Source organism: Trichechus manatus, unplaced genomic scaffold, assembly GCF_000243295.1.
Source record: "Trichechus manatus latirostris isolate Lorelei unplaced genomic scaffold, TriManLat1.0 scaffold00069, whole genome shotgun sequence".
Classification (NCBI taxonomy): Eukaryota; Metazoa; Chordata; class Mammalia; order Sirenia; family Trichechidae; genus Trichechus; species Trichechus manatus.
In genome coordinates, this window is record NW_004444005.1 from 4,064,717 (window position 1) to 4,092,407 (window position 27,691).

The following is a 27,691-nucleotide window of genomic DNA, read 5'->3' on the forward strand; positions in this document are numbered from 1 at the left end:
CTGATGAAGAAAAGCTGTGCATGCACTGATTTATGTCCTGGTGCAGGCTCCTTATCTTGTTGTGGACCAGTAATAAATACTGCTTCGACCAGTACTTTAAGTAGCAATGATATAAGAAACACTTATTTGCTATGACAAGGGTATTGACTAAAAGCAGATGAAAAGTAAGAAGGGTGGCACATATCCCTTTTTCTGCCACTTCAAGTGATCGTGCCCTCAGCTAAGTCTTTCTGCCAACCCTTGATTCATGGGCTGGTTGTGGGCTAAGCTCGTAAAAGCATTTAATGCGCAAGGTTTTGTGTCAAGCTTATATAATTTGGCCCATAAAACTGCTCTTGTACAATGAATGAAAGGTCAATTTAAAAAAAAAAAAATGACTGCAAGTTCCATCAAAGAGTGGTCACTAACAGAGCAGCCCTGCCCTAAACCTTGTGCTTCCCATGAGCAGCAGGAACTGCAGTGCCTGCCTGCTGTCCCACGGGTAGGGGGAAGGCTTGCGCCAGCACACAGATACACTTCATTTTTTTGGGGGGAGGGAGGGGTCTTTCAAAGCATTAGTGTGTTAATTTCAATTCCTTTCAGAGGAAACTCTACCTAGAAACAAGCAAAGAGAACCGCCGGTAAGAACTATCACCCTATCAATCCACCTTTAAGTGGTTTCTGTACATAAAAAACAAAAAACAAAACAACTTTCAAGCAAACCAAGGGCCTTTATCTGAGATCTGTTGAAGCAAGATTTAAACTTCAGAGACACTGTTTTCAAAGTCTGGAACCACCTGGCATCTCCAGGGAGCCGGTCACAACAAACATGTCTGAGAACTGTTACATGAACACACATTTTGACTAGAAGTTCTTCCAATAGTTGCTTGGTGAAATAGGTTAAGTGTAAATGTAGTATAAATGCCTCCTAAGTTTGAACGATATCACTGTGGCTGCCGGTCCCACTCCCATTAGAAGGGATCAGTTCAGACTTGAAGTTGGGTGGGAAATTTGGTATTTTGTTGACCTTGGTCTCGTGCATGTGCTTATGCAGCAGTTCAGCTCTCTTCTCATAAGGCATGTTGCCTGACAGCAGTATGCTGCCCACATGTTTGAATTAAGCATCAGCTAGTAAGTGCTATAGCCAGAACCACTCCACTGCACTTGGCTTACTGGGACAGGGTCATAGACGGCAAAATTTTCTCTCCAGTTTGGTTTTTACCCCAAATGAGTTTAATTCACAGACACATATTTTTATTAAAACAAGATGTGAGGACACCGTTCTAGGGCAGACATCAGCCCAGAATATTTACTTCCTTTAAAACCAAATCAACTCAAAAGCCGGCAGTAGTTCAGCACCCACTAAGGAAGTTAGCTAGGAGCCCTGACGGCGCAGTGGTTAAGTGCTTGGCTGTTAACTGAAAGGTCAGTGCTTCAAAGCAACCAACGGCTCCCCGGACGAAAGATGTGGCAGTCAGCTTCCGTAAAGATTCAACAGCCTTGGAAACCCTATGGGGGTAGTTCTACTCTGTCGTATAATATAAGGTCCCTATGAGTTGGAACTGACTCAATGGCAATGGTTTGGTTTTTTAATGGTAAGGAAGCCAGCTATCTGCTCTCCTGAGAAGGTAATTTCACCCTTAACAGTCCTCTGCCATTATCCTATTTATAGATGAGTGTCACGGATTGAATTGTGTCCCCCTAAAATATCTGTCAACTTGGCTAAATCATGATTCCCAGTGTTGTGTAACTGTCTACCATTTTGTCATGTGATGTGATTTCCCTACGTGTTGTAAATCCTATCACCATGATGCAATGAGATGGATTAGTGGCAGTTATACTGATGAGATCTAAAAGGTCACATAGTGTCTTAAGCCAATCTCTTTTGAGATATAAAAGAGAGAAGTGAGCAGAGAGACACGAGGACCTCGCATCACCAAGAAAGCAGTGCTGGGAGCAGAGCGCGTCCTTTGGACGTGAGGTTCCTGAGTTGAGATGCTCCCAGACCAAGGAAGAGTGATGACAAGGACCTTCCTCCAGAGCTCACAGAGACAGAAAGCTTTCCCCTGGAGCCAGCACTCTGAATTCGGACTTCTAGCCTACTGGACTGTGAGAGAATAAACTTCTCTTTGTTAAAGCCACCCGCTTGTGGTATTTCTGTTAAGAGCAGCAGTCGATGACTAAGACAATGAGAAAACTTTCTCTAAGAGCTCTGCTAACACCTCATTTACGTGGTACTCCTGAAGATGAGTTCTATGTATCTTAGTTTTCCAGATAATGAAGTTATTCGGACCAGGAAAAATATGCACAGAAAAAAAGACAACAAATTGAAGAGAAACAGTAAAATTCCAAATTCATGATCAATAGGCATAAAACATACAATTAATAGAGAACAATATTAATATCACTAATAAAGAAATGAACAGAAAAGAAACTAATAATTTTAAAAGAATACCCAGTATCATTGAGTTGTAGTAAAACATGGACTCACATGTACCTGCAGGTGAGCATACGGTGGTTATGACCCACTGCAGTTAAATCACAAGAAAATGCCATCAAGAACTGTAACAATGTTTGCACTTTTTGACCTAGCAGTTTAATAACTGAAAATTTACCCCAAACAAAGCTCCATGAATAAAAATGTTTACTACTGCATGAAAAGTAGTAAATAACTGGAAACAAACTCAGTGTTCAACAGTGCAGGAACACGTGGATAAATTACAGTACATCCATGTTAAATTAAAAGAAAAAACCATAGATCATGAAAATTAAAATTACAAAATTAAATGAAAAAAACAAAAAAGCAATACACAGACTTCTATCTAAAGCGTAATGGCAGACACTCCCTGGGCCTGAATCCTGGGCGAATCCCAAGAATCCACCTCGCAGGGCTGTTTCCAGGTTTAAATGTGATTAATTCATATAAAGTGCTTAGAAAGCTCTCCATACACACTGGCAATTATTATTAACCTATTATTATCTCTAGGAAATAATAAGCACATGGACAAAGGGTAGACAAGACAGGTGCCAAATGTGTTGGGCTATCAGGATTATGAATGACTTCCTATTCTCACTCTTCCCGTCTCCTGTCACGTCCTGTGAGTGGTGCTGTCCCAGGTGCTCAGAAAATATGTATCCACCCACAGTGACCATTCTAACCTCACAGCCCATTTGACAAGAGTAGACGGCATGTGCTTTGTCTAGCCTCAGTTCAACACAAGGGCCTAAAGCTATGTTTTGGAACTCTTAGAAAATGTGCCACTGTGTACAACAGAAAGCTTTTTTCAGGTCTAAAAAAGTAACGTTTCTTATCAGCTTTTTCTCATGGTAATTATATGCAATCTTCGTATTCCACTGTGTTGTCAATATCTTAGGGGAAAAAATCATGAGAAAACAAAAAAACAGCAAATTGCCACTTCTGCCCCACCTCCAATCTCATTTTAGGCAATAGTTATGATAGCTTAATTTCCCTTTTCGGGGTCCTCTGTGTGGGACTCTTTTTTAAATTAACATTACACAGATTTAAAATAATTTACCAGTTTTAAATCTATTTGAAAAGCTAACTAAAAACCAGTCCTTATTAAAAATTGCCAGAGACCTAGAGTGTTGACTGATCCCAACACCTATATTAGGCTGAACCTCTTTCACACCTACTATTTTCTTCTATTACACATCAACTGCAAAATGAAATTTCTTCCTTCTCAATCCCCGCTTTTCTGTTACTGGTCTCTTGACCGCCCGGCCCACTGACTTGCTTGCTGAGCTAGAAACCTCAGCTTCATTCATGGCCCCCTCTTTCCTTTACCTGCCACATCTAGTCAGTTTCTAAATTCTATCCATTTTTAACTCCAAAATGTCCCTCGTATCTCCTACTGTCCACTTCTGACTCCTTGTACCACCGCTCACCCAGCCCTCATCAGTTCGTGTACAAACCAGTACCACCGCCTCTTGACTGGTCGGCTTGCTCCCTCTCTCTTCCCACTTCTTTCCTGAATTTCCTTCATAAAACACAAATCTGATCGTGTGATTTACATGCTTGAAATCCTCTAGTGGTTTTGCACTGCCCATAGATTAAAGGCCAAATCCTTAGAAAACAACAGAGCCCTCTGAAGCCCCCACGTCCTATGTATGTGTTTTCAGGGGCAGGGAGGCACTTGCCCTGAGTCGTCCCATGGGCATACCACATTGACTCAGAATGCTTCAACATTTTGGGTCTCCCTTATACCTGGGAAAAAATTTATTTAAAAAAAAACAAACTTTATTACTGGGTAGATTCTTTACTTTGGCCTTAGGTATTCACTATAAAAATTTATTAACTTTCAAGAATATTAATGCTTTTACTTAATGTACAAGGCAGTATTTTATTTCCTCCCTTTTTGCCTCCTCTCCTTCAAAGAATTTAATACCTTGAGTATCTAAGTGGGATAATGATATTTCATAAGACAGTAATCAATAACGTACCTTAAATACCACACACACTATTCCCCTTAAGAATAACAAAAATTGGGAGTTTTCTCCACCAAGAGTAAAAATGAGGAAGAAAATGTTTATTTCATACATAGGACAACTTTCCCATCCCAGAGCGTAAGTTCTGGTCATTCTCAGGAAGAACCACGAATACTGCGCCGGGATGGAATGTTAACACACACCACCATTCACTGAGTGCTAGCTATGTGAAGCCCTTTCCAAATAATAGCTCATTACATGCTCATAACAACTCTCTTTATGGTAGATAGTATCGATTTCCATGTTTTGGAAATGAGGAAAGTGACGTCAAGAGCTTAAGTGACTTGAACAAGTGACACAGTCAGGGAGTGGCAAGTGCTGGAATTCATACAAAAGCAGCGGGCTGCAGGGCTCTCTCCCCAGGCCTCCCCACTACACAGCTGTTCGGGAGAATGGCAAAGCCAGAAAGGAGAGCTGGCCTGATACCAGAGAAGCAGCAGGAGGATCTTCAAGGACAGCTATTAAACCGACTTGATTTTCCTTATCATGCTTCCTTCCAATAAACGGGAAGATGGGAAGAAAATGGCCTGCACTTGCAAACCTTCAGTGTCCTGGAAAACTGGCCTTGGACTGGAGTGAGGGAAGAACCTCTATTTTTCCAACAGTATTGGACACAGGAGGCTGCATCTCCCAGAAAATGCAAAGCCCAGTGCAGGAACTGCAGGTGTCACTTTCTGCATGAAACACAAAAACGTTCCTGCACACAGTTCAGGAGCCTTGACACAGTGGCTCCTCTTGCCGCAAAACAGCTATGGGACCTTGGGCTTCAGTTTATTCACGCATGAAGTGATCTCAGTTCCCTTCCAGCACTCTTAACTTCAGATTTCTACTGGCCTTCTAGCAGGAACTCAGATATTTGTTGGGCTGGAAATGAATACCTACTTTTACATGCTATTCCATCATGCTGGCCCTTTTACCAGATTAGAAGTAACTAGTTTTACATCTCAGGGATGAATTATTTGGCCTGATATATGGTTACTTGTCCATATTCTTGTTTATAGTCCTTTAGCATTTTCAAAGAATAGCCTACTCCTTTTAAGTTTTAGTTCAAAATCAGGGGTAATGTTCCCTATCATCCCCTCAATACATGCACACACAAAATCAAGAAATAGATTGTAGAAAATTAGTCCTTCAATGTATCACGATTTATTTGTAAGGTAATAAAATTTATTATTGAAAGTTTAAAATTAAAAATATCACTTAAGATTTCTTAGAATATGCAAAAATAAAGCCCTGAATGAAAATTAACCCTTTCTCCAGAGGTTTGATCTCAATGTCACTAGGTACTGATATAAACATACATACTACGCAAGTTGTTTAAAAAAAAGATGAGAAAATTATACAACTTCCTGTTATACGCTTGTTATTTGCCGTGGAGTCGACTCTGACGCATGGCCACACCATGTGTGCAGAGTAGAAATGCTCCATAGCAGTGACCTTTCAGAAGCAGATTGCCAGGCTTGTCTTCAGAGGTGCCTCTGGGTGGGTCTGAACCGCCAACCTTGGTTAGCAGTTGAGCCTTCTGCTAAGTCACGGGAATACAGATGAACAGGCCTTGGTCTTTGACCTTAAAGAAGGTGTCACGGCAGACAGGCCTTGTTAGAAGTTTGAGCTGTGATAACAAAGAGCAAGTGACTACCAGAGAGAAGGGGCAGGGAGGGATTGTGAGAGAGGGGGTGGGGAGTGGAGAGGGAAGGGGGCAGGAACGGGGGGAAAGGACTGAGGAGGGAAGAAAGGGGAGGGGGTCGAGAAGGGAGTGTATAGGGAGTGCAGGGAGGGACAACCACCAAGGGGTGTGTGTGTTGGGTATGAAGGTTAAGAGCAGACCTGGAGTTTGGCTTCAGCAGGACTCAGGGGCAAGGGCAGCATCCTTGCTAGGCTTTGAGAACAACAAACACAAGGGAACAAACAGATGGGAATTCAGAGAGCGTCCAGGACGACGCCTTTGTTTTACAGACAGCCAGAGAAGTTAGCTGAACAGTCTGTTTTCGACACTGTAACATGAAGTTACACATTCATAATATAATTAACCTATTAATACTTTTACATTTGTCAAATTAGGAAGTAAATAATTATCTCTTATTTAAAATTGTATTAATAATAAACTTTAGAATATAATTTTTAAGACTGATTAAAAAGAAAAATTAAACTGAAATATTTTTAACATATACTGCAGAAAACAGGGAAGACTAAAAACTCCCCAAGGGAGTTGGCCCGGATATATTTGAAAGGGGTACCCTTAGGCTAGGTGGTGGCAAGGGGAAGGGGACAGGTGCAGACTAGCTCTCCCATGTACAGGACAAAGCTGGGGTGTGCAGCCTCAAGGGAGGCACTCGGGTCCAGGGCCACTAGAGCCCTGTCTTCTGCCACAATCCTGCAGGCCTTTGCACTCCTAAATGTACCAAACATGATTCGAATATACAATGAAACCTGTGACAGCTGGAACTTGACCGGACTGCCTTGTTTTTCTGGGTTGCGAAGGTTTTCCACCTTTGACAGGGTGTGGTCTTATCACTTTTCTATTGCTCGTTTTAGTGGAAAATATTTGAGTTTTCCTTCTCTGACAGGTTTCCACCTTACACAGGTTCTGGCTTTCGCAGGCTTTACTGTACCAATTTATATGTACGGGCCTGTTTGGAGTTAGAAACTTGGCAATTGTCTCTGTAACCTCATCCGTGACACACGTCATCGTGACTTCATGTTTACAATTACACAAAGGTTGATAAACAGAGCCCAAGATTAGACAAAATCGAAGGGGACTGTGTGGAAGTGAATAGATTCACAAGTCCCACACTCAGACAAGGAAAGGGAGCAAAGGCTGTTCTTTCTTATACAGGATGCTCTGGTTTTCAGCAATTTTCAGAGCAGCCTGACGCTGATGGAGGAAGAGCTACTGTCTCTTGAGGACTTCATATTATTTTGTTACAATACCATGCTTGTCAAAACACCTGATAAATACAGAGGCCAAAGTGAATCTCTAATGAAATATACGTGACCTTATATTAGGTGACAGAATTGAGAGCATGTTCATGAAGCAGACCAAAATTGAATGTACCTGCGAAAACCTAAAAAGATAAAACTAGACTCAAAGTGACCTTGACAAACTGAAACATCGCCTATGAAATTACAGAAGGCAAGTTAGTGTTAATTCTAATTTGTCCTTGAGTATATTAAAAAAGGAGAATAAAAACTAGGCAAACAAAACAGAAAAGGATGTTGTAGTCATAGTGGAACACTAACTCAAAGAGCGGAGACACATAACTTTTTAAACCACTTTAAAAATCAACACATTATTGGGCTATACTAACGGAGAGAGTGTGTGTCCCTCAAAGCCAACCAGTCGTCTTTATTCTGATGGTACCGGGATGGTATCTTTTCCCTTCCCAGCTCACTGGGTGGCTTGTGAGAATAAAACAGATGTGCAAGAGTTTTTAAAAATGAATTCAATATACAAAGCTACTATTCTATTCTTAAAGAAGGATGTAAAATAAATAGAATGGGATACAGGGAAGGGAAAAGAAGTTTAAAAATGGTACTGGAACAGTGTGTGCAACATAAGGAAATAAGCTTAAAGCTGCAGTACAAGCCTGGTTGAAGATCGGTCAACTGTGAGTGTTCTGAAGCCTGTTGTCAAGGGAGATGGTGGAATCTGCAGCCCGATGGAGTCGTGGTAGATCCCAAAATGCTAGATTTACAGCCTCTACTATACAGAAAAGGAGCCCTGGCAGCACCAACAGTTAAGCACTCAGCTGCTGTTATGGATTGAATTGTGTCCCCCCAAAACGTGTGATGTAGACCCTAACCCCTATCCTTGTGATTATAATCCCATTTGGGAATGGGTTTTGTTATGCTAATGAGACAGTATCAGTTTAGGGTGTGTCTTAAATCAATCTCTTTTGAGATATGAAGGAGATTAAACTAGCAAGGAAGCAAACAGAGATGGGGATAGATGCCACGGCACATGAAGATCACCAAGAGGCCAAGCAACAAGGACCTTCTGCCACAGCCAACACAGACAGAAATCCTTCCCCTAAGCTCGTGCTCAAATTTGGACTTCTAGCCTCCTAAACTGTGAGAAAATAAATTTCTGCTTGTTAAAGCCACCCACTTGTGGTATTTGTTATAGCAGCACTAGACAACTAAGACAGTTCCTAACTGAAAGGTTGGCAGTTTGAACCCACCCAGTAGCTCTGTGGGAGAAAGACCTGGTGACCTGCTTCTGAAAGGTGACTGCCAAGAAAACCTTATGGGGCAGTTCTACTCTGTCTCATGGGGTTGCTATGAGTCGGAATTGATTCAACGGCACATAACAACTTTAGAGAAACAGTTTAGAGTCAAAACTATCTGTTTTTATAACTTTTGCCTCTAAGAAAGCATTCCAACTTCTTAACCCTCAGGGCATATGAGTAATCTGAAGCACTTCCGAAACATTGAGACTGCAACTAATATTAAAAAAAAAAAAAAGATACCGTAAGCATTTCTATCTAAAGTGTACCATGTTATCTTAACCATTCAGTCACTGAAAACTGGTGCGGTAGGGGTGGGTTTAAGAAAGAGATTGATATAGCATATCCAGTGTATTTATTCCAATTATAGCATTCCAGATTTTATTTTGGGATCAAATCTGACAAGCAGTAGACAAAACCATCACTTTCTGAAGACACAGATTCCTGATTAGGCATTTTAAAAGGCGGGCCCCGCTGTTCACCAAACTTTCAAGATGGGGTTAACTGGGATGAAGGGTGGTTGCAACATTATCCAGCACCTTTTATCTTCTATAACCTAGACTTGGATAGAGACACGGGCTGTAGGAATTTGCTATGCTGAGTTCAGCCTGGTGATTACAGGTTACCAATTATTGCTATAGAATGCACAAGTTTACACATAAAAACTGCACTGAGAAACGTTAATAATACTCTATGTTGAAATGAAAAAAACACTGGCAGATGGTCACACTCACACATCTCCAAAAAAGCAACAAATAAACAACCTACTAAAATTCTGTAACTTTCAGAGGAAAGCTGGCAAACTTGGGCAAGATGATGATAATGGACCCCAAACCCAAAGAACTCCATTGCCACTGAGTCAATTCCAACTCATAGTGACCCTGTTGGGGAGAGGAGAACTACCCCATAGCGTTTTCAAGGTTGTAATCTTTACGGAAGCAGACTGCCACATCTTTCTCTCATGGAGCTGCTGGTGGCTTCAAACCTCCAACCTTTAGGTTAGCAAAACACTTTAACCGCTGCACCACCAGGGTTCCTTTGATAATGGACCACTATGCTCAAACTGGAGCCTTGGTAGCATAGAAATTAAGAGCTATTGCTGCTAACCAAAACGTTGGCAGTTTGGATCCACCAGCCGCTCCTTGGAAACTCTATGGGGCAGTTCTATTCTGTCCTATAGGGTCGCTATGAGTCAGAATTGACTTGATGGCAATGGGTTTTTGGTTTTTTTATGCTCAAATTTGTTGATTATTTAAATAATTTTGTACTCTAGCATCTTAAATGTTATGTTCCTTTAGGACTTTTGCATTTTAAAACACTACTGAGTCTAAACTTCTTACAGGAAGTGAATTTTCTATTTCAAACTTGTGGTGTGGGGGTGATGATGATGGAGAGAGGGAAGGAGGGACAAAAAAGGTAGGGTGTGTGTGTGAGGCGGCGAGTCTACGAGGGAAGTGTAAGCTCCCTGTGTGACTGAAATAGAACAGTCTCATAACAAGTACTTTGGACATGTTATCAGGAGGGACCAGTCCCTGAAGACCAGGTAAAGCAGAGGGTCAGCAAAAAACAGGAAGACCCTCAACTGGATGGACTGACACAGTGGCTGCAACAATGGGCTCAAACATAGCAATGACTGTGAAGATGGTGCAGGAATGGGCAGTGTTTCGTTCTGTTGTACACAGGGTCACTGTAAGTCGAAACTAACTCGACGGTACCTAATGACAACAATAATTTCAATATACATAAATTTCACATTAAAGGTTTATCTTCACTATAGTTTATGAGTACTTCTTTTTTTTTGTCAAATACTGTTATAAATTCTAGGGATAATCAATGATAAAATATAGTGCTTTTAAAGGGGGTAGTATGAGGTATCCAGGAATGCTATGATCTTGACTGATATAATCCTTACTATTTTAGCCGACTGAAAGCCATTTGTATGATTGTCAGTATGATGAATTTGTAAAAATTGTCATCTGATTAAATATGATAGATTGAACATACATTTGCATATCTGCTCCTGTCCCACAAAAATAAAAGGATAAAGTTGCAAGATAAACTCTCAACGATATGAAGAATGGGAGAGAACACAAGAGGGGTCCAAATTCTGGAAGCTGGAAATTGGAGCAACGATGAGTAAGTGATGCAGCAGTCAGAAAGGAAGCAAAGACTTAAACACGTGCAGTGGAGGACCCGCTAGAAGTGGGCCACTCTGTGCTGCAGAGCTAGAAGGCACAGAATTTCCCAGGAAGAGCATGGGCCTGGAAACTGGAGCATTAGCTCAAAGTCTGCAGGAGGAGTCAGCTCCCTAACTCAACTCAATCCAATTCAACCAGGTTACTGTGCCCCTGGAGGGGCACAGCTGTACTGAAAACTGGTGGAAGTAAGTCAAAGTCTGCCCCCTGAATGATGAGACCCTATCCCTGCCCCTACAGCCCCACTGGCTCCCTTCTTGCTTGGCTTCTACGATGTTCCAATCACACTTATATCCCCTATACAGGAAATGTCAAGATTTTTCTCTGGGAAAAATGAACTCAGAGATGAGACCTACAGATGCTGATTTGATGTTGTATCACTGTACACAGTGGGTTACCACCAACAAGCCTTCCCACACTGTAAGACAGAGCTTCAAGTCATTTATGTTAATGTCTGTCTCTCTCTTAAGTTCATAAATGGATGGCCAAGGATAACCAGCATTTCAATAACCTCTGATGAGAGGAAGAAAACAGGAAAGAGACGAAAGCATTAAAAGAAAAAGAACACGTACAATGTGCTCAAAACTGAGAAGCTACTGCAGCCATAAAACAGCTTATGACTACTAAAAAAAAAAAAAATCAGTACATTTAGAGATGAAAAAGCTCTTGAAGAGAACAGAAATAAAAGTAAATAAAAGGTTAGATGATAACGTTGAAGAAAGTATGGAGAAATTAGAACAAAAAGGCAAAGAGATGGAACACAGAAACAAGAGAGAAAGATAAAGCCACTGGATCCATTCAGGAGGTATAAGACCTAACTAACGGGAACTCCAAAAAGAGAAAACAGAGCAGACAAATTTATCCAAGAAACAACAGATGACAAACTTCCTGAACTGAAAAACATGAATTTTCAGATGGAGTGAGATCTGAGTGTCCAGCACAATGACTGAAAAAAGACCTACCTCAAGGCATATCACTGTGAAATTTCAGGACCCTAGAGAAAATTAGATCCTCAAATCTTCCAGAAGAGAAAAACAGATCATATACAAATGACTGAAAATCAGAATGACTCCAGTCTGCTCAACTGCAACACTGGGAGCTAGAGGAAAAGCCAGGAGCAATGACTTCAAGATATAGAGGGAAAATTATTTCAAATCGAGACTGCTATACCCAGCCAACCCTCAATGAAAAATGAAGGTGGGATGAAGACATGTTCAGATATACAAGATCTCAACAAATGGACCCTCCACATACCCTCTTCAGGAAACTACTAAAGGATGATGTACTCCATTAAGTGAGGACTCATACTAAGAAAGAGGAAGACAGTACTCAACATTCAACAGAGAAAAGAAGTGGATGATGATGAAGATATGTCCCAGGATAAGAGCTACAAGATACACCTAAAGACTGGAAAGTCTGGGATAGAAAGATGTGGTCCAAGAAAATAAAAAGCAAATGAGAACATGAAATAATCCTAGAGAAATGAAAAGTTTTACAAGAAATGAAATATAATCATAGTATACTTCATCAGTATTTGCATAATCACTAAACTGAACACAGGATATTCTGGAGAATGGGAGGAAAGGGGGAGTGTGTGTGTGAGTGTGTGTGGTAGGAAGGGTTAAGTGCTAAATTTTCATTTACAATAGTCAGTAGACGTCTAAAAGTAAAAAAAAAAAAAAACCCAATAAATAACAAATAGTAAATGCTTTTTATTCAGAAACAGAGGAAAGTGGCAGAAGCAGCAACTTTTGAAGTTGAGACTGTTGAAAGTGACTGCTTCTGGGAAGCTGGAACCAGGGGTGAGGAGGGGTGCAACAGGGACCCTTGTTTAATAAGCTTTATAGCACTTGCAGGAGCCCTGGTAGCACAATCGGATAAGCGCTAGGCCGCTAATCAAAAGGCTGGCAGTTCAAACACACGTGGCAGCTCCGTGGGAGCAAGTCTTGGCATCAATCTGCTCCCATAAAGATTACAGCCAGGAAAACGCTATGGGGCAGTTCTACTGTCACACGGGGTCGCTGTGAGTTGAAATCGACTTAATGGCACCTAACAACAACATAGCACTTGCATGACTTTGTAACCTACGGACATGTTATAGTGATAAAAACCAAAGTTAAATAAATCTTTCACAAATTGCCTATTTCATTTTCAGTCTAGCATTTGGGCCTAGGGGCTCTAAATTTGGAGAAGTAATCATGTGATATGTACGAATAAGAAGCAAGGCTTTACTTTACCGGTAACAGGTAAAGGAGGAAGAAATGGAACCAAAATGAAGTAACGAGTGTAAAAGAGCAAACAAACTGTAAGGGATTCTGGTACTCACCATCTCTCTGGCTATTTCCAGCGCTTCCTGTAGGCCGTAGAGCCTGCCGCAGACCAGGTAGATACCATTGGCCCAGAGAATACAACCCTCATGGACCCAAAATTCATTGCTGTCAAGAGGTAGTTCAGGGATTTGTAACTCCAGCTCGGGGCCACCTTCCGAAGTGGTGGGCACACAGGGTTTTGAGTCCAAAGCAGTCTTTTCATTGCTGCTCTCGATGGTTGCTTTTTTACAAGGGAGCCCCCTGGACAGTGACCGAGGGCCTCCGCCACAGTCTTCTGAGCGGTGTCGCCGCTTAAACCTGGGGTGGGCAGCCAGGCTCCTCTGCTCTTTCTGCTGTTGCTGCTGCTCTTCCTCCTCCTCAGTGTCCGTCTTGGAGCCATTGGAGGCGCTTTTGTGCCGTACCTTCACTTTGCTCTGCATTTCCGCAGCTCTCTTGGGAGGCGGATTCTTCGGGAGAGTGGCTGCATAATCTTGGGGATAAAAGGGTCCAAAGAGGTCACCCATGTTCCGGTAACTGGCCCACTTGCCACACAGACAGCAAACCAGGTGCCCCATAACAGAAGACTCTGTCACAACAGGTCCCTGCAGCATGAAGGATGAAGCGGGGAGCGCCTTGCTTTCGGTGATGCTGGGCGGAGGCGTCAGTGATCTCTGACCCTTCCGGCCCCTCACCAATTTGGTCTGTTCTTCCTCTTCAGCATTGATGATTGTACAAACGGCTCCGAGTTCACACTTATTTACTACATGGATATAAGGGAAAAAAGACTTGTTCTTGGCGTCAGCTTTATCCAGTGGCTGGGTGGCATACTTCAGTTTGATCTCGGGTTCTTGGGGTTCTACGATGGGAACTGCTTGTTTGGTTTTCCGCTTCCGTGGCTGTGCCCCAGGCTTCCGTCTCTCCCTCCTTTGTCTCTGCTTTTTTGGCTTTGGCTCTCCATCTGCAGAACCTTCTGGTATGTGTGCGGGCTGAGGGGGTGGGGGTGGTGGCTGCTGTTGCTTCTTTTGCTTATTCACACTACCAATGGGTCTCCCCTTCTTCTTTCCTGATGGGAAATATCCCTTTGGGGGGAAACCCTCCTGTTTGGGTGAAATGGTCACTGTATCGTTCTCCTTCTCTTCAGTCTTGGGGTTTGCCTCAGGAGCTAATATGCCCACTGGAGATACATTCTTTGAGTCAGGAAAGATTAAAGGTGCTGTCCCACCCAGGGAACCATCTGGTCTCCCTTGGTTACTACCAGGCTTTTGTGAGGTTGCGGATGCCATGGCACCAGGGAGTTCCTTTCCAGCAGCAACCGTTTCTGGATGTGTCTCTGTCTTCACTTTGTCGTCCCCACTGCCACGCCACTCTTCTGAGGACCTTGGAAGGGGCTTTTCAATGTTCAATTCCTGGTTTGTTGGATTGACTAGGTCAGATACCACCTCACCTTTTCTCTTCTCCATCTCACCTTCCTGGACAGCAACACTCCCACCTTCAGGAGGTCCACTCTTCAGAGACAGTATGTCATCAAGAGTAACTGTGTCCCCCCCAGCTTCCGTGCTGTTGGAGGACGCACTCCTCCTAATATTTGGGGATGTGATCTTCTGAACGATAGCTTCCAACTTCAATCCCCGTCCTTTCCGTGGGGGCAGTATTTTGGTCTTAGCAGGGCTTGTGAGGGTAACAGCAGGGCAGTTTCTATTATCTAGACTTGTAAGGTCCTTGGAGGACTCTCTCTTAGGGATACCTTTGATATCCTGACTGTGAGGAAGATGGGCATAGGAATTAAATGCTTTATCAGCACCTTCTTTTGATGGGGGAAGGAGGCGCCCTTTGTCTTCAGTGTTACTGTTCTTCACATCTTGTGACTGTCTTTTACTGGGAATGGGAGAGATAAAAGAACGGACACGCCTTCTCATAATTAAGGGGTTTTGAGGAGAATGATCCTCTTGGCCTGGAAGTCGTAGCATAACATTACTAGGTTTGGATGACTGTGTAGACTCAGCTAGTCCATGTCCATCAGTCTCGTGGGGTGGTCCATACCTTTTTTGATTGGACATTCCTGGAGGACCACTGCTTTTGGCTGGGGAAGTCTGCCGAGAAAGATCCCAACAAGACTCCTGTTGTAACTTCTGGGAGCCATGTTTCAATTCCATGCCTTTGTTAGGCAGACCATCACTAGACAAGAGGCAGCGCCCAGCTTCCTGACTGCTTGGGTCATGGTAAGTCCCCATTGGTGGACCATACATCATACCATCTTTGTCATTTTTCAGAGGGCTCCGCACTCTGTCGAGAAACTGCTGCTGCCTCGGGCTCTTGCGCAGCCCCTCCTGCCTGTGCTGTGCAGCAGCGATGACCCCCTGAGCAGAAGTGCTGCTCCAGTCTTTATATTCCTCTTGCTGCTGTTGGTACATCTGTCTCTTATAATGGAGCTGAGAATTCAAGCCTGTGTTAGGGTCGCCGTAAGCATGAGCCCGAGCGTTTGTGTGATAAGCAGAGGCCAGGCTTTCTGAGTTGGGAGAAAAGGGAGCGTGTAAGGAACTCCTGTTGCCCCTCTCTGAGAAGGTCATATGCGGGTTCATGTGATGAGGGTCTCCCCCTGGGCCTCTGCTCCTCCCAGGAGACATCTTCAATTTTTCTGAAAAGTCGTGATACTGAGAATGGGACCGACCCCTCATGCCCTCCCGACCACTGACTCTGCCAGGGACCCGCCGCATGGGTGTGGGTCTACTCTCTTGTTGAGGGCCATAGTCTGAGATGGAATCGTGGACCGCTGCTCCAGGACTGGCGTTGCCTCGGTAAGACTCATGTTTGATGCTGGTAGGGTGGCAGTGGTCTCCAGATTTCTTGTTGTTGAAACTAGCCTGGGATTTAGATTGTTCAAAGTCTTCCTCTTTTATCTGCCCACTCTGGGATTTCAGTTTTGTTTCCATGGACACCAACCCACCGGGAAGAATGACCGACTGACTTAAACTTGGATTGAGACGTTCACTCCTCCCCATTCTGGTGTCGGCACCCATGTGTCCCAGTGAGTGAGCCCCTGGGTCCCTGACAATCTGTCTTAGTGGAGATATGTCACAGATCACTGATCTTCTTTCAGATAGAGAACCCCCAGGCTCGTGTGCTGACGACTGAGGCTCTATTTCAAACTTTCTGGGAATCGGATAGTCAGCCAAATTGATCTGTTTCATTTCAGGAGCTGTGCTGCTTGATTTCCTTTCCCAGGGGCCCCAGTGGGGGTTTTCTAATAGGGAGCCTATGCTTTTGTTCAGAAGGCCCCTGCTAGCTAATTCATTGGTTTGACTAACTAATACATTGGGCCTCGAGGATCCTTCTAGGCCACCAGCCATCCCCTGGTGCTCCTGGGTGCTCCTTGAATACCTCCTGTCGGGGTGGTGGTGGTAACCCTGAAGTACCTCCTGCAGGAGGCTGGGGAATTTCTCATTTCTACCCTTTCGTTCCCCATGGCCAGTGAAATCCCCCTTTTCCTGCCCTGGAGGATACTGAGGAAAGCCACTGACATTCCGTGGCATGGCTGACCCAAAACTATCTTTGTAACTGTAGCGCAGGCTTCCAGGAGATTTGCTTGGCTCAGTTCTGCCTGTAAAACTAGGGCCCACTGCAGAATGCCCGCTCTGGCCATTTCCTTCTCCATTGTGGTTGGAGCTACTATCTCCGTTCTTGTTTCCTTTGCCCCCTCCTCCTGGAGGCTCTGGCTGTGGAAGTGTTGTGTGGCTGGTTTCCTTGGCCCCACCAGTGCTAGGTGGACTTTGAGTGGCCACAGGATCATCCTCTGGAGAACCCTTATCTTGTCCACCAGTCTTTTCTACCCGACTTGCCATGGCTTCCCGGGAGACAATCACCCCAACAGTCTTCTCATTGACTTTTGGGGTGCCCTCGGATGACAATGGTGTATCCTTAGCACCTGGCGAGGCAGCCTCTTCTCTTGCTGCAGGACTGGCACTGAGCCGGGGTGGTTCATTCTGAGTGCCCTGCGCGGGTGAGGAGCTGGCTTTCTCTGAGGTGCCACCCTTGTAGGTGGTGTCAGAGCTGGTGCTCTGGCCGCTAAGTTGCCTCACTCTCTCGCCTTGATCCTCAGAACTGCTGGAGCAGCCTCCATCCAATGACTCTGCCATGGGAGACTTCAGCTGTTCTTCAGGCTGTGAGGAGCCTTCAGAGTTTGTGCAGCTGTCTGCTTTCTTAGAAGATGAGGAGGGCCTCTTGGAGGTCTTCTTCTGAGGTGTCAGGGCATCAGAAAGTAACATGTGCTGGACAGTATTGGGAAGATTGGCCACCTGAGTACTCAGAGCACTCAAACTACTCAGCCCGGGATCTGTCAGTCGCTTTTCTGGCATGCCTTCTAGTCCAAATCCTTTGAAGCCTGCAGCATGAGAGTTAGGACTGGGCATCATTGATGGGGTTGGACTGAGTTGAGGCATTAACTGTAAAATTCTGTTTCTGGAGCCCATGGGCACACTGCTTTGTCCACACTGGAGATTCTCCCCACTTTGCATGAGAGGAGATGGGGTAGAGCTACAGCTTGGAGACTGAACCACAGAGGCAGCTGGAGAAGGATTAGAAATGGGGCTGAAGTTCTGATGGAACTGCATGGGGGACCGCACAGGAACCTCAGGCTGGCTGTACTGCCCTACCTGGCTTTGCAGGGGCAGCTTGGGGGTGGTGTTGCTATACTGCATCACATGCTGAGGATGCTGCTGCTGCTGCTGCTGCCCCTGCTGCTGCCCCTGCTGCTGCTGCTGCTGCTGCCCCTGCTGCTGCTGCTGTTGCTGCTGCTGCTGCCCCTGCTGGGTCCCTTGTGGAATCTTTGCCTGTTCAAAACTTTTCATAGATTGAGGCTGATAGCTATAATTTGATTGTGTTCCATAAGCCTGTGTGTTAGAACCCACGTTATGTCCTTCATACTGGGAACCAGCATTCACACTGTAACTACCATCATAGCTCTGTCCAGACTGGCTGAAACGCTGTGGTGAAGGAAAGGAGGAGGAGGAGGAGGAAGAGGCAGAAGACTGGTAGTGTTGGCCAAACTGACCCACTCTTAACTGATAACCAGTAGCAGAGGACGGCAGAGTTGAAGGCCGCTGCATCGGCTGTAGATGGGATGAGCCAGACGCTGGCTGGCCAGTGGCTTGTGGCAGAGGCTGATGGGACTGGTAAAGCTGCTGTCTCAACTGCTGTACTTGCTGCTGCTGCTGCTGGCTGGAAGCCTGCTGCTGGTACTGAGCGCTCCCTGGAGAGAAAGGCCCCGTGTAATCCTGCTGATAATGAGACACACCACCAAGGGCAGAGTGCTGTGCTTGAAACTGGCCCACATGACCCTCACTCCCATACTGATTGCCAAAGCTGCTCCCCTGGGGGGGTCCATAGCTCTGCACAGGCCCAGAAGGCCTTCGCTGAGGAGGCTGCGGGGTTCCTGCTGCCACGGGGTCTTTGTTCCCTGCCATATAGTAAAAATCTCCAGCTTCCTTCCTGAAACCCTGGTAGCCTTGATGGCCAGAGGTTTCGCTAGCCATCGCTGCAGCAGCAGCTGCTGTTCCTCGCCGTCCACCCCCACTACTGCTACTGCTGCCACTACCACCACCTCCACTGCCAAAATTCTGGAACATCTGGGCCTGGCGAGGGCTGAACTCTTCTATCCGGGAGGAGCCGTGTACCTCCTGCGGGTAGCTCTGCTGGTTTCCGTGGTAACTGCTTTGCTCCCGAAAGGACTGCATACTGTTCAGCAGCACAGCAGCAGGCCAACAGCCCTCCTAGAAATGGGAAGAGAAAGAAAAATATTAGACAAGCATCTTCTCAATACAAATAAAAAATCAAGTCTAGGTTACGAAGGGGATAAGGTAATTCAGATGCTCAGATGAAGCTCACTGGTTTGAATTTCATCTCCTTCTATTTCTTATCTTATCCATTTCTTAAAATCCAAATAAGCAAACAAATGGCCTAAAAAGTGAGGAGAAGTCTATCAGAATGAAAAAAAAAACGTTCAGGGTAAACACAAATTCAATATAGTAAAAACTTCATTACAGATAAATGGGCCCCCAAAATTCCACTGGGTTAAAATATGAGGCTGTGTTGTAACTGAAAAACAGCAATTTTAAAACAAATCTTCTAGTTACTGGGGGGTGGGGGTGAGAAAAACACTTTCATTTCTTTGCTTTCATATATAAGCCTGATCACTGAACTGAGACTCTCAAACAATGATGAGGTCACTCCATTAGCTGCCTGGCCTCCTTCTGTTCCCCCTTTGATAAATGGAACCGGCCTGAGGACGGAAGCAAGTCCCTTATATCCAAATGTACATTATTGCGGGTTTACTGTAATTACCAGTGACTTGTGATGACCCCAGAACACTCAACCCTTATCACCTGCATGGATTCCTTACGCTGCAAGTCAACCACACAGACGTGGGAGTCAACCTCTTCTCGCGGCTTAACTGTGTCCAAGATGCCCTCTCAACCACCCACCCCACCCCCCGGGTACAAAAGGCTAGAGAGTCGCAATGACGAGAAGTTCCAGCACTTTTAACACCCATGTGATTTCTGATTTGCCAATCTAGTAGATGGCATTCACAAAGTGACCCTTCCCATAGTTATTTGATTGAGCCAACACTTTGCAAAGCATCTTTGCTAACATGGAGCCCTGGTGGCGCAGTGGTTAAGAGCCTGGCTGCTAACCAAAAGGCTGGCAGTTCGAATCCACCAGCCGCTCCTTGGAAACCCTATGGGGCAGTTCTATTCTGTCCTGCAGACTTGCTATGAGTCAGAACTGAGTTGACCCCAGTGAGTTTGGTTTTGGGTTCTTTGCTACCACATCCCTCTTCCTCTTAAAACAATTAACTAAGAGCTGATTTTTATTTTGCCTTTTGCTCAGGCCTGTCTTCTTCCCAGGTTCAGAGATGAATAGGAGAAACCCAAACTGGCTCCAAATGACTTTAAAATCAATTGCTTAAAAAAGATCTTATGAAACACATATGGGATAAGGTGATTTACTAACAGACAGTGCTGTCCTACAGTGCTTTGTGAAGCTTGCCTTAGCTCCCTCTCAGGGGAGCTGAAAATGGAGTTGCCTGTGGGTAAGTCGGTGATCCTTTTAAAAGGTAACTCAGACTCCATCTTATTTCAAAACCCTACTGTGGATCCCCATCTCCTTCAGTGTGAAGCCAGTCTCTGAGGCCTAGCCCACCCCATGACCTCTGACCCCATCCTTACACCTGGAATGGCCCACCACATTCCTACTTAGGGACTTTGCTCCCACCTGAGATGCTCACCCTCACAGCCATATTCAATCTGGCAAATGTCACCTGACTGGTAAGACCTTCCCTGGCCATCCTATTTAAAGTAGCAAATTACAACCCCTCCCTGCAAGCTCTAAGGAGACCTTGTGGCACAGTGGTTAAGCTCTCAGCTGCTAACTGAAAGGTCGGTGGTTTGAGTTCACCAGTGGCTCAGCAGGAGAAAGATTTGACAGTCTGCTTCCATAAAGACTACAACCTTGGAAACTCTATGGGGCAGTTCTACTCTGTCCTACTGGGTCAGAGTGGGACTCGACTCGACGGCAACAGGTTTGGTTTTTTGGGTTTTCCCCGGCTCTCCCTATCTCTTCCTCCCCCCACACCCTTCTGGCTTTAGTTTCCTTCCAGCACTTATTCCCCACATGTATGCTACTTGTTTACCGTCTGTCTCTCCCCACTAGAATGCAAGCTCCATGAAAGGCAGACTTGTGCCTGTTCCCTGATGTAATCTCTGTGTCATTAAAACAGCAAGGAGCACACGGCAGGCAACCATGTGAAGGAGAAAATAAATGGTGTACAACTGGGGCCTTGAAGAACTCAGCTAGAATTTGCATATTCAGGGATGGCAGTGTGGGAGTGGGCAGGGAGAACTGCAGGAAGACAAAACAATAGGATCCAAAAGCAGAGCTGGAGAATGAGGAAAACCCTGCCCATGTATCTTCCAGGTCCAGATCCAAGGGAAAAAACCCAACTCGGGTCCACATGAGACCCTGAGGAAAGACTTCGAAAAGTAAACATGGCTCACAGCGGAAGGTGGTAATCCCAAACTCTTGAAAGCTTAACCCACCTCCTCCTGAAATATCTTTCTCAAATCTGAAATAGCCAGACGAACAGCCGAGTCAACTGCTTTGATATTAAATTTGATTATGGTCACATGACCCAAAGCAATCTCTAAATAGCCAAGTACAAATAATCCCCAAATCTGAAGGAAACCGCTCTCATTCTCTGCAACAGACTGCTGTGTTCTTTGTTCCCATAAGTCTGCAGGGCAACAGATGAGAACTATTTGAGTATGTACAATATAAAGCGCGATACTGTTCTAGCACTTTACATGCATTAACTCAATCCTCACAACAACATCAATCTCCTCATTTTACAGATGAGGAAACCACGCAGCTCCCGAGCAGCAGGGCTGATGAGGGTCGAGCTCGACATGCCCCCCAGGCCACGTTCCTGACACTACCCAGAGGATCCTTACTCAGTCAGTTGACAGCTGCCACTTGTCCTGTCAGAGGTCAGCCTTGAAAGTGGGGGCCACCAACAATACTTTTAAGTGTAAGTCTCTTCTCTGCCTCCCTCTCACAAATAATTCCACGCCGCTGCCAGCTGCTTCTCCAACTCCTCCGTTATTTCTGGGACTGCCAGAACAATTCTGTCCACGCACTATTTTTCCTGTTTGTGGTGGGCTTCTATCCTAGCTCTTAGTGTCAACGGCCTTTTCTAGATGATAAAAGAAGGGCAATGGGTTAAGCTGAACAAAAAGACCAAATCTGACAGTTTCAACTAATGAAAAGCTTTCTTGAGAGACAATCTATAAATAAATACTTGACATGTTGTTTAATTCATCCTTCTGCAAATAAAATCAGATTTCTGAAGACTGGAGTTTATAAACAATGTTGCCACTTGCTCCATATTTTCCCTAAACAGGAGCCACTACTATAAGCATTGGCACACACGCCTGCAGCCACCCTGATCCTGAGGACACTATCTCCAGACAGGGAAACAGGCTGGGCACAACGACTCCTTCTGAGCGCTGTTCTCAGCCCCTCCCTTTAGATTCCCATCTCGGCATGCTGCCCCTTCTCCTTATTGTTCTGGTTTATGAACTAGAAGAAAAGGAAAAAACCACAACCAAATACCTCCTGCAGGGTACCAGTCAAGTTAAATAGTCTTAGCATACAGGAAGTATCTGAGTATCAGAAGGTGGTTACGAGTTTTATCTTTTCTAGTAGTTCCAAGTAAAGCAGTTAGGAAAAGCAAGTATGCTAGGAATTAAAAACTTAACTTCCGAGTATTTGTTGTAATTTTAGCATTATACAATTGGTTAATGATAAAGATCATTCTAATACTATCCCACCATTAAAAAAAGACAAAGCATCAGTGTAATCAGTTTTAAAGCATGTGATTAAGAATGACAAATGATTAATACCCTTTTTTGGAATGCATACAAATGCAGTAAAGAAAACCTGATGGGCGAAAGAAAGCAAATCAGTCACTAAGGAAGTTGTACAGACTCGGTGAGAAGAGGTTCACCAACATGCTTCCCTCCCCGTTTTCCTCACTTATTCCTAACATTTCTGAGCAGTATCAGAAAGTCGTGGAAGTGTACCAGCTAAGTCCAGAATCCAGTGACTTCATGTTCAACAGCCCAGAGCCCACACACTGACCTTGCTACCACTGCTTCCCTGACGGGAGGCCTCTCTCTCCACCCTGAGGGCCGATGACCTGGCTGTCTTACAGAAAACCACCACCATCAGCTTTCTTCTCCCGGCTTCCTTCACATGTCCAACATCATCCCACTCCCTAATCCAGTCTCTTCTCTGCAAAGTTCTCCAAACTCTCAAGGCAGTTTCCTCTCATCTTTCCAAGTACTTGTTTCCTCTTTCATTCCAGGTTTAACCACTGATTTTTTTTGTTTATTGCCCTTCCTTGCCTTAAAAAATGCTCCAATCCTTAAGATATTAACAACACATGTGCCTCTGGCTCCGGCCCTAGTGCGGTGGGCGTTCTTGGCCCCAGCTCCCCTCCCTGTCTTCAGCCACTCTAGGCCCTGGAGAGGGGATGCTGTATAGACTGTCACCAGGCCCCACTGACCTCTGGCTTCTGGTCCAGTGTGGCTAGTAAGACAGGGGAGGAGAAAAGGATAGAAGAATTTATTCTCCTGGCTCCCACCCTGTGGTCACTGAGGTTGGCTGAGATGTTCCACCAATGGCCACAGCTCTGGACAGGAGACCCAAACAGCCACCTTCTCCAGGCTCCCCGGAACCACTTCTTCCTCTTGCCCTTCAAGCCTAGATGTAGTAACAGCTCCTTGCTAGTGCTAACCCAGGAGACTTCACCTTCTCTCGATGATTTCTCCAAACCCTTCTCACCCTTTGTAAACAGCTCCTTTATAAATATAATCATCTGCATTGATGTCAACTCAGCATTGTGAGCAAGCTCTTCTAAGTTCTCTGCAGATCAGAGGCTGGGGCTGATGATCCCTGCAGTATAGTTCTGGGTTACAGTCTGGCAAACAGAAGCATGAAAGAGATTTGGAAGGCAGAAGAAAAGGAGAGGTCGCAGCAGCTGCACGCTGCCAGCTCCTGCAAAACGCCCACTGTGGTGCTACAGTGGGAGACGGCCAGGAGCCACTTCCCTGACCCTCACATTCCCAGTTCTTCCCTCGTTGTGCAAACTCTTAATTTCTATATTAAAACCCTTCATACCTGGCATAGACAGCGACCCTTTTCCTGAATGAACCCTGAATGACACAATCAAGCCTTCCTCCAATCACCTGGTTTGAGTGTGCCATCTGTTTTCTACTGGGACCCTGGCTGACAGAGCTCCTCTCTCGTTCCTGGGCTTCAGAGCACGCTGTTATCACCTGGGGAGCAGGAAACTTCTATTTCACACAACGTGGCATACCAGAGGGACTGAAAATCCTTCCTCAACAAAACACCTAGAAATGTCTGACAAAATGCACAGCCCCGCTGCAAGGAAAGTAAGAAATGCCCAGGGTTCAGAATAGGAAGGAATACTAAAAACAGAGTTGTAAGCAGGTTCAGGGCTTTGAGTGCCAGGGATGGAGTGGGGTGGGGTCTACAGGCCTTATTAGCTATGGGGCAAGGGTTTTCATGATCACGCAGGACCCTCTTTAAGTGGCAGTGGGGAGACAGAAGAGTCACTTTTGCATCTAAGGACTCTGGGCAGTATCACTTGTGGCTGGAATAATACCTACAAAGATGACAAAACATATTTATTCTTAGGCAGTCACCAACTCATTTTCAGCAGCAAAGACAGTATTGTTCTTTCCTCAGTTGGCCCAACTTCTCATCCTCAAGGAAAACCACCATCATCTCTCAGATACCCTAAGAAGCTTCAGAACAATCCCAGACTCATCTCTTACTTTAACTCTTTGTATTTACTGTGTTACCGAATCATGACCTTTCTTCACTTCTTGTATTTGCCCTCTGCCTCTCCATCCTTGTCACTGCCATTTGAATCTTCTTTGGATTCCATTAACATTTCCAGAAATTCTCTTTCCCGGCACCAGTCTTCTGGAAGAGCTTTTCTTCCCCTGCATTTTGACAGCGCCTCCTTTCCCACATGCCTTGAAGCCCTCTTCAAGTTTCTGCCCCTCCCACCCTCTCAAACAAACCTGCTCAGTCCCCACTGCCACAGTTCACTGTCATCCTGGCCTCTCTGACACACACCTAGGCCCTGAAATTCTTCCTACCATGTCAGGTCATATGGCTCTCAGAATCTGAGGTTCCCGAAATGTGACCTTTTCTACAAGTCTTCCTTAAAGCAGAGAATCTGTTGCCTTTCTCTGCTTAGTAAAATCAAACTTTGTAAAATACTTTTAACCTGTATCTAAGGTGTGTGCTACTGACGTAATGATTGTTGCTGTTTGTTCCCGCTGAGTAAACTCTGACTTACGGTGACTTTATGTGTAACAGAACGAAACGCAGCCTGGTCCTATACCATCTTCATGATCACGGGTTATGTCTGAGTTCACTATTGTGGCTATTGTGTCCCCAGTCATATTCTGAGTGTCTTCTAACCCAGGGGGCTCATCTTCCAGTACTATATTGGGCAATATCCTGTTGGAATCCACAAGGTTTTCATTGGCTAATTTTTGAAAATAGATTGCCAGGCCTTTCTTCTTAGTCTGGAAGCTCTGCTGGAACCTGTCCACCATGGGTGACCCGGCTGGTATTTGTAATACTAGTGGCATAGCTTCCAGCGTCATAGCAACAGGCAAGCCACCACAGTACAACAAAGTGACAGACAGGTGGTGGGATGTACCAATAGCTGCCGTTTATTAAGCAATGTCTTTATGTCAGCACTGTGGGGCTCTACATATACCTCAACCTATGGATGAGAAAAGAAACCCAGATAAATTATGTAATTTGCAAAAAGTCACTCCCCTAGGACATGTTGTAGTTGATATTCTAACTCAAATTCGTTTGATTCTAAAGCCCATATTCTTTTCTTTCACCACAAATGGAGCACGAAGACCCAAACCCATGTGTTTGAAAATCCTGGACAAGCACTTGGGTCAGATAATAATTTGTAGCCATCATTTATTTACTGCATGCCTACCACATGCCACATCCAATACCAGGTGCTCAGAGAAGTTAAACAAGCAAAACATTCATAGTAAACAGAAAGCGGGATGTGAAATGCCCACCCCAGAACCCAGTCCGTACTTCCAGCAGAAACTACAGACTCGAACCAGCAGAAAGACACTGCTACTCTCACAGACATAGGCAAGCATTTCAGAAGGTGTTATGGATTGAACTGTGTCCCCCAAAAATATGTGTTGTAAATACCAATCCCTATGCTTGCGTGGTTATAATTCCATTTGAGAATGGATTTCCTTTGTTATGTTAATGAGACAGTATTAGGGTATGTTTTAAATCAATCTCTTTTGAGATAGAGCAGATTAAACAAGCAGAGAAGCAAGCAGAGATGGGGGAAGATAGGTGCCACATCACATGAAGATCTCCAAGGAGCTAAGGAGCAGAGGCTGAAAAGAGACAAGGACCTTCCCCTAGAGCCGACAGAGAGAGCCTTCCAGAGCTGGCACCCTGGATTTGGACTTCTAGCCTCCTAAACTTTGAGAAAATAAATTTCTGTTCGTTAAAGCCACCCAGTTATGACGTTTCTGTTATAGCAGCAATAAATAACTAAAACAATTAACCTTGAAATATGCTAGAATTTAGTTGACTGCTTGTACCTGGATGTATCTATGTCATTTGTTTTATGTGTTCAAACGTAGGGTCTTTCTCAACAGATCAAGCACAAACAACTGCCCCATCGTCTGACCAGTGACGTGATTTGATATATTTCATATTCTTTGTCCTGTGTGTGTATGGGCACAGCCTAGATTTTTCTCAGTGACTGGTAGGCATCTCAGTACAAGCACGCCTTTGGAGTAAGATGATGGGGCTGATGGTGCTGGCCTGCTTCCTGGCTTGGGAAACCAGAAAATATCTTAAAAGCATCTTAAGCAACCAATTTGATCAGAAGTTCGCAAGTCAGTTATCTAGAAGAAAATAAACCCACCAGGATGCTGCAGATCTAATAAGTTTGCTAAATTCAAGAGTAACGCCCATTGCTCTTGGAGGGCCAAAACCTGTATTATATTAGCTGTGTAAACTATAAAAACTATCTACCTCCAACCACGATCAAATACATACAAGCAAAAGGTGAGGGCACACATTTATAGCTATTAAATTTCTCCCCAAAATTTAAGAGATGATATCTCCTCTGGTGAGGTTAGGCCAAAGCTGGTACAAACAGCAACAAAAGCAGCATAAACTATTACAACACTATGGAAAAGTAATTTGATAATAAAAATATTCATACCTTTTGATCTAGTGATTCTATGTACTAAGTAAATCTCAAAACAAATAACCAACCAAACAAAAAACGAAGTACCAAGATATTCACTTCAGTGATATCTATCTGTAAGAGGAAAAAACTGGTAACAGCCTAATTCTTTAAACTTTGGAAATGATTAAGTAAATTATGGTATATCCACTCAGTGAACTAGTACATACACAACCATTAAAAATAATCACGAAGGTTGTACCACCATGGAAAATGGAAAATTCTTACTATGTATAGAGTAAGATGAAGAACAGCAGATGTAAACTTATACCTGTGGTATGATTACAACTCTCTAGAAACTGGGTGTTCATTTAGTCCAAAATCAAAGGGAATATCTGGAAAAATGAAAACCTTTTGTCTGTCAAGGGTGGCAGGGCTGTGGATGCTATTTTCTTCCTTCTCATTTCTATTTACATTAATGTTTGTGCAGGAATAATCACTTAAAAAATTCTATTAAGTTCATTTAAAAAACATACCCCTCACACTATCTCAAAAATATCTTTGATCTGTTTCCTACTGACAGCAAAGCACTTCCTTGCCCAAGGGGAAAGAATGGAGGCAGGGGAGACCCAC

The 27,691-nt window shown here is 44.4% G+C and overlaps 1 protein-coding gene across 3 annotated transcripts in view; it reads right to left on the reverse strand.

The window, feature by feature from the left end:
• TCF20 (transcription factor 20) overlaps window positions 1-27,691 on the reverse strand; it is a 177,869-nt gene that overhangs the window by 29,309 nt on the left and 120,869 nt on the right. For all 3 annotated transcript variants that reach the window (XM_023734590.1, XM_023734589.1, XM_023734591.1), the window contains exon 2: window positions 13,233-18,980. In XM_023734590.1, the coding sequence (XP_023590358.1) occupies window positions 13,233-18,944 (5,712 nt within the window). In that variant the 5' untranslated portion in view covers window positions 18,945-18,980. The remainder of the gene's footprint in view (window positions 1-13,232; window positions 18,981-27,691) is intronic.